This window comes from Pimephales promelas, chromosome 20 (assembly GCF_988280905.1).
Source record: "Pimephales promelas chromosome 20, fPimPro1.hap1.1, whole genome shotgun sequence".
In the NCBI taxonomy this organism is placed as follows: domain Eukaryota; kingdom Metazoa; phylum Chordata; class Actinopteri; order Cypriniformes; family Leuciscidae; genus Pimephales; species Pimephales promelas.
Genome location: NC_142788.1, coordinates 28,308,857 through 28,320,879, shown reverse-complemented (window position 1 = coordinate 28,320,879; position 12,023 = coordinate 28,308,857). Strand labels below are relative to the sequence as shown.

The following is a 12,023-nucleotide window of genomic DNA, read 5'->3' as shown; positions in this document are numbered from 1 at the left end:
CAGGTTTGACATCAGTACACAACGGCATTGATTAATCTATTCTTTAAAATATCTTATTTTATGTGTTTCGACAGAAGAACGAAACATCATGGGTTTTGAAAGTTAGAGAGAGAGTAAATAATGACGGAAACTTAATTTTGGATAAAGCTGTTGCATTAAAAGCCCTTTAGTTCCATTTACAGGGTTTGTAGATACTGTAAAAGTGCTTTTCAAGCCCTACTTTTTTGGTTTTCACGGACTATAATCACTTATCAAACAATATCTTTAGAAATTCTAAAAAAAGTTGAATAAAAAATATTAAAATGGTACAAATAATGTGCAGCACATGCAATGACTGTGGTAACTTGAAGCATTGAAAGCTAATAAAAATGTCAGATATATCGCTTTCCTTATACAAACTGATTTTCTCCTCATAAATAACCAATATTACACTCATAGCCATGCGAAATGGCTTTATTTTTAAAGTCCTGCATTTTCCAGGACTTCAATTTGAAAAAGTCAAGTACTTCAAGCACCTTGTAGAAACCCTGCATTTGACAACTCACCATATCATGGAGCATCCTGGAAATATCCAGGTGTCTTTGGCAACAAACTGCTGCTTCGTCATAGCGTCCCAAAACTTTTAACGTGTTTCCGAGGTTCCCACTGGCTTTAGCTTCTCCCACCTGATCTCCAATAGTTCTAGAGGAGCCATAATAACAAAACTGGTTATTTTAGATAAGGATATAATCCGTCCGGCTTTAGAACAGTGACATAACACTCCAGATTCAGACCTGGTGAGCGTCAGGTCATGCCGATGGTATTCCAGCGCCTTGTTGTACTCGTGCAGGTGGAAGTATGCGTTGCCCAGCTGACTGTAGATGGCGCTCAAAATCTGCAGGTCTTCTGTGCCCACCTGGATGGCCGACTCAAAAAATGAGACGCCCGCACGGTAATCTCCCACTTTACACAGACGCTCACCTTCCAGAGCCAGTTCCAGACACGAGGCCTCCATCCTGCAGGGGGCAGCAGAGAGGTTAGCAAAGGCAGGAGTAGGGAAAAATGGGTTTACGAAGAAGTGTTCAGGCAGGTCACATGATAATGACAACATTGCGGATGTAGTACGTCCAGACATAGATATCCACAATAAAGGCTATAGCTGCGTCCGAAATCGAATACTTCCCGACTATATAGTATGCGAAAAACGAAATAGTATGTGCGAAATCATAGAATTTGCTAAACAGTAGGCGAAAAGTACCCGGATGATGCATACGATGGACACTTTACTATCCCATGATGCCATGGGAGAGATGTTGTTGTTATATTTGAAAATGGCGGAAACCGGCGGAGTAACGTTAGGAGATAAACACAGACACACATGCGTATATCTATTGATTCATTCGTGTTTATTTATCGATGGTAATATCACAAGTAAATAAATGGCTTTTTCCTCGCCAAAAATCAACATCTGTCATTGTTCATTCATAGGGGTTGTGTGTGTTTTGTGAGGTAAAATTTATTTAGTAAAGAAATGTTATTTGAGAAATTCCGTAAAAAGTGATCTGCGAGCAGCTGACCGACGCCTCCTCTTGATTGGACGACGTAAAAACGCAGAAGAAAACAGAAAGCACTAACTAAAAACAGGTGAAGTTGGTGCAGTCACTGAAATGGGGTCTTTAAATCTTCGCACTGTTGTGACAGCGTATGTCACGTGACAACAACATGGCTCATGTAGTATGTCCGGACTCATTCATACTAGCCGTATTCATACTATATAGAACGTACTTTTTTTACGGTCGCGAAGTACTTTCTTAGTTAAATAAACGTTAAAATCTTGACGGATCTAAAAACGGTTTGGTTTCTTACAAACGTTGTTAACGTGGCTATAATTCTGGATGATTATTTATTTATTGATACACTTATTATTCATAAGTATGCGGTGGCATAACTACATCTCTGACGTTCATAACAAACCAAACCGTTTGAAAATCGGTAGAAAATCGAGCAAGTTATGGTTATTTAAAAAGTACATGCACCATTAAAAACACAATGTTACAAGTGAGCGAGCTGCCTGTGACAAGATGGCCGCCAGGTGCAGACGTCGACCTCCATTGGCCAGCAGCGCGGACAAGATATCTAGCCTTTATTATGGATATCTATGCAAGTACGCACTCATTTAAAATAAGTACCTACTCACGAGAGTATACAATTTTGGACGCAGCCATAGAGAGCAATAGTTATGAGACCAGAGACCAAAAAATGTGTTTTGGTAAAAAAATAAAAAAATTATCAGTGCTGTCAAATCAATAAATCGTAATTAATACATTTATAGATACACACAAACACACACACTTTTTTAATTGATTTGACAGCAGTAATAAATATATAAAAATGTTTAAAAAATATACATAGATACATATTTTATTAGTGTATAACTAAATGTCAATTGATGTGCATAGAAGCAAAGTAAAGGGAGTAAACTATTTCAGTTTGATATGAAGATTAATTAATTAACGTTTTTAAATCTAGCGATCAGTCCAGTATTTGTGTTTAAGCATATTTAACTGCAGAGGCCTTATATTTGAGGAACAACAGCCTGGACTCCAATACAGATTTGCGCAAACCTTTTGTGATATTTTCTAAATGTCGATTGTGAAATGACAGCGTTTCCATTAACCGATGTTATGCAACTAAAACGTAATTGGTTTTGTGTAAATGCATTTCCCATTTCTTTTGAACACACTAAGGGTTTATCATCTGTGGCAATCAAAAGCATTCCCCAGATGTTGTAGAAAAATCTATAAAGATTTACTACAATGTCATCATCATTAGGTCTGTGTCTACACAAGTTCTTGAGAACGTCTTATCAGCTGACGCAATAAAAATATGAACAACTCCCATATTGAGAGGGTGTCAAAGAATGACTAATAATCTTAGCTTCACTAAGCAACAATTCAATTCAATTAAAATTTAGCGCTTTTCACAATACATATTGTTTTAAAGAAAGTTAAATAAAGTGCATTTCAGAAATGCATACATCCAGTTAGTAGCAACACTGATCTGAATGCCTGTAAGTATCACAGAATGTATGAAAAATATAAACACACACGTTGCATTTGCATACAAGGACTTCTATTTGCTCTTAAAGAGTGTGCGTCCATGAGTATGTTATGAATAAACATTAGGTGCCGATTTTTGTCTGAAAAAAGTACACTTTTAAGTCCTCATCAAATGTGAAAGCGCTGAGTGAAGACACAAAATCAGTCACATATCTGATGTTTAAAATACAGAAATATACTGTATGGAGAATTCATAAAAATAAGAAATTAAACATCGTCAATACTGAGAAAAAACGTAATTACCACGTCATCAAAAAATTTTTTTTTATTCTTTTGTTCTCACCAAGGCTGCATTAATTTGATCAAACTTGCAGTAAAAACTGTAATATTGCGAAATATTATTTCAATTTAAAATATCTGTTATTTTATTTTAATATATTGTGAAATGTGATGTATTCATGTGATCAAAGCTGAATTTTCAGCATCATTACTCCAGTCTTCAGTGTCACATGATCCTTCAGAAATCACTGCTCAAGAAACATTCCTGATTATTCTCAACGTGGAAAACAATGTTGTTGCGTCATATTTTTGTGAAAACCAGAATACCTTTTATCAGGATTCTAATAGCAAGTTCAAAAGAGGAGAATACAAATCTTTTAAGCACCTTGTAACCACCAAGGACACCCCTAATAACCCCTTAGCAACCACACAGCAATGCCCTGGCAACCACAGTGTACAGAAAAACTCACCCCACCTTTTATCCTTTTTCTTTTTATAATATGCAGTGCACCGTCCAAACATCCCAATCCTTTTGATGACTTTTTCTCCTCCAATGTGATAGACACGTTTAATTCTCCATGGGGTGAAGCACGAGCCCCACGGCTTCGACCCTCTCAGACACATCACAAAACTGATTTGGCTCTCCCAAAAGACACCAAATTACAGGATAACACCCTCTGTGAGACCTTTCCCAACCCTCTACCCCTGGTGAGGAGCCTGAGCATAACCAGACGAGGCTTTAGCATCTAAAATGTTATGTTGTTGGCAGGCCATGACGGGTTACGCTGGGTCTCGCACACATGAACGCAGGGTCAACGGTAAGCCTTCCGATAACAGATGCAACTGTACGGCATGCTCGTGTCATCTACGGACACCCGATGGGAAGCGTCAATTCCAATTAACCGTGAGACGACGACACATGGGGATTATCACGCATAAAGGGAAAAACAGAGTAACTCTAATGTGCTTAGAACAACTCCTAAACCAGTAAATCCAGTTGGGCGAAACGAACTATGCAGATTCTGTTTTTTTTTTACACTCATAAACAAATAATGGTTCTTTATTGGTATCTACAGTTCCATAAAGATTTTTAAAATGACGGGTGTTCACACTTGCAGTTCGGTTCTCTTGGTTTTTGGTCCGGACCAAAATGATATATTTAGTCCTGATTCGCTTAGGCCGTTTGTCCACCAAAGCGTTTTTAGCCAGCTGAAAACGCTAGACGCTCTGCTGAAGACGCCGAGCTTTGGGCGCTTGAGAGCGTTTTTTTCTGTTGAGACGTTTCGTATCCGCAGCACAGTTTACTTTTCACTGATTTCGCAGATAGTTTGTTTTTTATACTAAAAATTTATTTTTCATCCATTTTGTTCGGTTAGCACTGCTGGTTGATGTCGTTGTACAAAAAGAATGTTGTGACAGTTGGTCAGTGTGGTTTAGTCCCGCCCCTCCTCCACTGTGATTGGACAGTTGGGTAAAAAGTGACAGTGATGAGCACTGCGTTTTATCCAAAGTTGAAAATTTTTCAACTCTCTGCGACCAGTAAAAAAAAAAAAAAAAAAAAAAAAAACGCCCAGCGCTTGGCGCTTCATCGTGAAAAAAAAAAGAAGCTCATGGTGTTTAATAAACGCAGCGCTCCCATTAAAAACAATTGAAAACATATGCCAGGTGTGGAAAAACGCATTGGTGGACACACGGCCTTAGCGTTCACACTGTCATTTTTAAAGATGAAAAACAAAAGAATGTTATTTATGGCATATATATTTTATATATAGACGACGTGGTTCTGGTTCTGATGCCTGTACTGAACTACCATGAGAAAAAACAGGTGTGCTTGAACATAGGGTCGCATCTTGTGACATGTCCGTTCATATTTCAGTCAAACCGCCCTAGAGTTCGTTTGGAAGTGGACCGAGACCCATCTTGTTTGGATCGCAGCGTTCACACTTATTCGAATGAACCGCACTAACAGAGTAATCGCACCAAAGGTTATTTAAATCGAATCAAACCTGACTAGTGTGAACACACCCTGAGAAGAAAGGGTTCACTGAAAGGTTCTTTGGGGAAACAAATATGGTTATTGTACACTAATAAAAATAAATGTCTTCATTGACATTTATGGTTCAAATCCACAAAACCTTTCTATTGCATGAAAGGATTTTTGGAAAACGGTTCTTTAGATTGTATTCTTCACATCACACCAAGAGAAAATGGTTCTTTTAAGAAGAACTATTCAATGGAAGGTTCTTTATGGAACCAAAAATTGTTATTCTACATTCCTAAACATAAAGGTTCATTCTTTGTGGCTCTTTAAAGAACAAATCTAATCCTTCCATGGCATTTCTGCAAAAAAAAAAAAAAAAAAAAAAACACCACATTTGGAACCTTTATTTTTTTTACTTAGTTAAAGCTTAATTCTTATGGTTAGAAGTTTATTCTAATCCTTAATCTTGAGTAATAGTAATAGTTATTATGCTTGAAATGGCAAGAAAAACTACTTAGTTCTTGAAAATTTGTGCGACAGAGATTACATAATTTAGAAAATGAAACCAGCCAAAAATATATGAACTTAAATAAATTGACCGTGGGACCTGAGAAATAACTAGTCTTTGGCGTCTAGTCACATGTTTGACTCAAACCACTAAGCAAAAAGCAACTTTTGCACTGGAAAGAGCACAATTTTCTTTAGAATATGTATAGCCACCCTCACCATTATTAATAAGTGTTAGCAAGAGAAAGCATGAAGGCTTAAGAACTCTGTCAAGCAACCCAAGAAAACCTCCCTGAATCAATTAATCTTCTTCTGAAGTAGAGCGAGATGTCGTGAAGAAGGAATCGAGTCCAGCCAGAGGAACAATCAGGTAACCAAGGCCATGCAGGGAAAATCCATTAGACCAAATTAAATCCCAGAGTGTCCTCAGCGGACGGCTTGCGGCGTTGGCATGCTCTAATTTCTTTATCCTCAGCGAGGTGGGACACGGGCCGAGCGGCTGACGCGATTTCTCCACTGGCCGATGCAATTGACTAATTCGCACCATATATCAACACATTATTCTCATGAAGTAATGAATTTCACTGATTCTTACCAAAACACCAGGCATATGGTACTCATTATGTCTGCTAATTTCTAAAAACTTGACATTAAAGGGCCAGTTCACTAAAAAATTTAAATTCAGTCATTAATTATTCACCCTCAGTTCTGTGAAACTCAAAAGGAGAAAGTTTAGCAAAATGTCTCTTTTCATTTGTTTCATTCAGTTGTTAGAAAAAAAATGTGCAGAATGGAGAAAAATATCTGAAAGCTCATTAGGGAAATATAATGGTGGGAAATATATAGGCTACTCATTGAATGGCAACATTTTCACCACTAAATATTAGAAAAGACAACATATGGCCTACATGAATACATTGGACTACTGTCATGCTGGAGCTTTTTTTTTTTGTTTGTGGAGCTCGACAACTCTTGATATGCTTTCGCTAATCGCTATATGGAAAGAAGTAGCGTAAACATCCTCAAACATCTCCTTTTTTTGTTCCACAAAAGAAAGAAAATCGTTGAAGTGATGTGAACGTACGCCAAAAATTGTGACGAAATGAAAACATTTACATGATGGGGGGAAACATCACATTCCATCCCAGTTTGCATAACAAAACCAGCCCAATTGCTATTCAAAACCCGCCCAATCACAGGCAGAACAAGTCCATTCAGGTTCCACAGGGTAAAAATTGCATTGGGGGAGGGGTTAAACTAAAAAAAAATGTAAACAGTGTAATAAGTAGTCCATTTACGAGGGAAAAATTGCAGACTTCGCAACTAGGATCTCAACTTCAGGTCCTTGTTGGTACCATTTGCACATGTACTCCAAAAAATGCTGAGCCGAATTCAATCCCATTCCCATTCTCACCAATTATTTCCTGTAAACGTTTAGGAAAAAACACTTGCTGAAATAAAACAGGCCCTTGACTCATCTTTCAGCTTCAGTGGGAGATGGTCCTGCAGTATTTCAGGATGTACGACAGCAACCGAGACAAAACAATGCCAACAAGTGATGACCCTCCATTTTAATTATTAAACACGGCTATTAAAAATGCACACACTAGAGATCTCTCGACCAACCTGAGCCCGTTTTTACTAGCCTCAACCCGAAGCACTGTATTACATTTCAAACCCCATTTATCTGATGGAAAAACAAGTGAACGTCAATGGAAAGATAGATAGCTCCTTACAGCAAGATCTGTTGTGTAAAACACTCCATAATCAGAGTTAATAGAGAATGAAGGCACATCAAAAATGTGCTGTTTTAAAAAAGTTTGTAGTTAAAAGTCTTTTCTCCTACCTGGAACGGACATGAAACGCTTGATCCTCATCTTTTGTGAACCCATCCATTTAGGTTCATAGCAAAAGTCCAAGTTTAAAACAAAACTGCAACAGCAAACATAAAGATGGAGCAAAGATGTCCATGTTTACACCGTGTCTGAACCATGGACCATCTGAGAGGCGAGCGACACACTAAAGAAAGAGTCTAAGAAATATGATCCTCTCTCTCCCACACACACACACACACACACACACACACTGAGGTGTAAGTAGCTAATGATTCACTAAGAAAACAGTAATTGACTGATTAATGACAACACACTTCCACCCTATGTGGAAGGCTGAACATGAGGAAGTCTCCTGACCTTCTTGTAAGCAACCATCCGATCATCAAAATAAAGTTCAATGAAAACACCATGGCACTAATGTTTTAAATATTAAACATGTTATTTAGTAATATAAAAAAGCATCACAATAAAGACAATACTGATCTTTACCGAGCACAATGTGTAATTTCAACATGGTAATAATTTTATTTTTTATTATTTTACTGTATTTTCCGCAAAAATTCTCAGACTTCCCAATTCCCGATCTTATTACCGAAGTCTGGAAAAATTCCAGACTTAACTGAATGTTGTAATTTAAACAAATTAAAATAAAAAAATAAAAATAATAATAAAAATAAAAATAAAATAAAAAATAAAAATAATAAATGGATGTTCTACTAGATCACTTCAGATGACAGAAAAATAATTTACTAAATTTTATGTATAATAATAATAATGTAAAAAAGTAGGAAAATGATGCGGCCATGACTGCGGTTCTACTCCTCCGCAAAATGTTTTGAGGACTGTTATAACGCACTTTCAGAATTTAAATAAAGTTTGATTTTGAATGAAGCAGCCAAGCGGCAACATTCTAATCTGAAAAATGAAGCGTACTCGGAAGTGCGAAAAAATGCAATACATCTAAAATCCGCTAGGGGGCGGTCCCAAAAGGGAGCAAATGTCCATAGACGTCATGTTAAAATGTCCGTTTTCACGACATAAATTCACGTTTTTACAGGTTGGTCCCATGGACTTTTATTGTATTTTTGCATAGGTTCTGGGCGCCTGACAACTGTGAGGGGGGGTGAATTTTTTTTCGAACTCGTTAGTTTAGATCGTATTAAGATATAATATGTATGACAAATAAGGGCAGTTAACTTTGATTGACAGCTGATAACGGGCTGCGCCAAGAGGAATTTGACGTCTCGGCCATGATCTGACACAATCACACCACCTCCGTATCCTTTCTGAACATTTGTTTTTTGGATTTCTCAAGATTTTCTTGAGAAATAAGTATGGCGCCGCCCATACCCCCCATAAACAGCCTCAAAACTGTTCTTCAGAAAGTCTATGGGTGACGTCACAGATGCTTTTTTACAGTCTTTTTTTTCAGCCAGGTCCTTGTTTTCTGTCTGCCATTATTAGATAAACTGATTAATTCAGGTGTGCCTGACCTCAGTAGTCACTGCAACAATAATCAGACACAACACCTGGATTAATCAAATTGTCCAATAATGGCAGACAGGAAACAAGGAGCTAGCTGAAGATCAGGAAGTAGTGCTGCTGTGCATAAAGCCAATTATCTTGAATGATTTCATTTGAAAGGATGGTGACACATTAGATATCACTTACTCACCCTCACACTGATCTAAACCCACCCCATGACAAGATTTCTTCAAAGAAACACAAAAGAAGACGTTTTCATAAAAATATTACAGTGGCCAGAACCGGTTAAGCAACAAAACTCACAATAAAAGTTGTCAGTCTTTAGTTTGCGTGCATGAAGAAAAGCCCAAGAATCAACGTCATTTGGCATTTTTTCATGGTGTGATGCTTCTTTATGCAATGTTTGAATACATTTATGAAATGATATATTAGCAAATAGCAACTTAAATTCCTCACATATCATATGACTTCAGAGGACTTGAGCTTGATATGCATGAACTTTAACGTCATTTCGGAGATTGTCATCTTTAAAATATCTCCTTTTGCATTCCACAGAAGCAGTGAAACTAAAACTATTAAAAACAGTGTACTGAAATAAAATAAAAATATTAATTAAAAATGCTCCCTTGCCAACTAACTTTAAATTTGAAAGTTTATTGAAATATTAAAATTACTGAAATAAAACTAAATTAAACCTAAAATAGAGAAACAAAATAAAAAAAAACCTTGTACAAATGATACTAAAATACCAAATAGTCTTGGGTTTGGGGGGGGGGAAATAACAATACAAGCAGTGGGAAAATGTGTCAGAAATCATATTGTTTGTACTTCAGGAATTCCTTGAATTCAGCAGAAAACTGAAAGCATTGTTCATATTCAAAACTGTCTCAACTGACAATCTGGATACTCAGGAAAGGGCTGGGACCAAAAAAGAAAAGTGTATTTGATTACGGCTAAACATATTGGTTTTTGTGGCTCCTTCCCTAAAGGCCTGAACCAGTTGGTCCAGCAAAACCTCAGGCCATGTCCAACTGCACGTTTACTCAAGCGTGCGATTAAGACACACTGTATACATTTTCCTTTTTGTTTGACATTTCAACTTCCTTGCCAGTGTGTTTTCACGCCAGGAATATTCAACCACTCACACATGGTCTGTGCCGATATCATTTCAGTTCAAACAGTTCCAAAAACATTGAGCCACTTATTCAGCTGTGATGGTGACAGCAGCTTTGTGAGCAGTAATATGCCAGATTAGTCAGTCTTTTCAATAGAATAAAACACAAGGCACAGCCTGTAAACAGCTGTGATTCATTCAAAGATTCATAAACCGCAGAGCAGCCTGTGCAGACACAAGAGCTGCTGTGTCCGTTCTGTCAGCCGGAGCCTGTCCAGGTGTTTTTCATTCAATCCCATGGGAGGGAACTTTGGGCGAACTGCTTACAATGAGTCTCACGGTCATATTTCACCCCGAAATTAAAAGAAAATATTATATTTTGCATAAAGAAAATGACACCTTTTATTGTGCAATTAATTATTTATTTTATTATCTACATATTTTAATGGGAATTCTAGCAACCGGCATACTTCATTTTAATGGAAATCACGTGTTTTACTTTTGCATTTACTGGTAATTCGCGTTACTGTTAATGATGAGTCTAACTGACAATCATGAGAAAGAACCTCATTGTGTAACACAAGAATGAACCTCATTGGTTCTTGCTGAAGCTCAAACGTGCTGCGTAACACGAGAATGAACCTCATTGGTTCTCGTACGTCAAGCAAACATGTTTGAGCTTCCGTTTACCACAAATGATGTGTGAGTTGATGAATGTTTATATGTGAATAAAAGCATAAATTCAATCTGTTCATCATCTAAAGCGATCCTGTCTCTTTATATGACATTTTGGACAAAACCACTCAATTCATATGGATTAGTTTTACGATCTCTTTTTATTTTTGAAGTGACAAAGTGGTAGTTAGGTATCTGTCAATGGAAGGACAGAAAGACCTCAATTTCATCAAAAAGATCTTCATTTGTGTTACGAAGAAGTCTTACAGGTTTGGAACAATATGAGGTTGAGTATGACAGAATTTAAATTTTAGCGTTAACTAAAAGTTAAATTCACTTTTTATATGAATTTTTAATACAATTATATAGACCATTATTAATGTAACACAGTAAAATTTAAATATATCACTATTTTTTCGGGGATTATAATAATGGCAATAATATATTGATGAGAATTTAGAAAATGTGCCCTTTTGTTTTAAGGCAAATTTCCATTTTATTTGAATGTTTACCCATGTTTATTTCAACGTAAAGTATGGAGGAATGAACACTATGTTTTATGTTTTGACAGAACCGGTCCTGTCATCATTTGCTACTCATATGCTGTCATGGTCAAAACATTGACGTGCCTTGGAGATCAACTGTATAGAAGATTTTAACCATTAGTTCGTTTTTTCCCCCAAAATCGTCAAAGAAGCATCAATAAATAGATTCAAGACGTTGCTCAAAAAAGACAAGTCAATGGGGAAGTAAGTTAGCCTACTTAGTATGCAACACATTACAAAGAAAAAGTTCAGTGGAGAAGCTGTTAAAGCACAACTAAACTTAAGTTAAATCCGAAAGAGAAAAGAAAAGTAATCAAACTCCTACCTCAGACACTTTGAGATCTGTACTTTAAAGAGTGTAATCGCGTTACATGTCCCGTGGTGGAAAAGTTTCTGTCAAGAAGCATCGAAAAAGTTTCTTTCTCCTACTCCGCCATGTTTTCTCAAGATACTTTCCTAAAAAAAAATCGGGAAAAAAGGAAAGCGTCTTTTTCTTTGGCACGCCAATCATTACACACGAGTTTGTAAACGCCACGCCTCGACATCAAAATGCTTCAGTGCTGA

The 12,023-nt window shown here is 37.0% G+C and overlaps 1 protein-coding gene across 2 annotated transcripts in view; it reads right to left on the bottom strand.

The window, feature by feature from the left end:
• The window catches only part of gpsm2l (G protein signaling modulator 2, like), a 25,813-nt gene extending 13,790 nt beyond the window's left edge, over positions 1-12,023 (bottom strand). Inside the window, exons 1-3 of one of the 2 annotated variants that reach the window (XM_039652726.2) lie at positions 11,785-12,023; positions 774-995; positions 546-681 (exon numbers count right to left, since the gene is read on the bottom strand). In XM_039652726.2, the coding sequence (XP_039508660.2) occupies positions 546-681; positions 774-994 (357 nt within the window). In that variant the 5' untranslated portion in view covers position 995; positions 11,785-12,023. Of the gene's footprint in view, positions 1-545; positions 682-773; positions 996-7,651; positions 7,853-11,784 lie in introns of those variants that run through there. The other variant, XM_039652725.2, reaches the window with a different exon arrangement.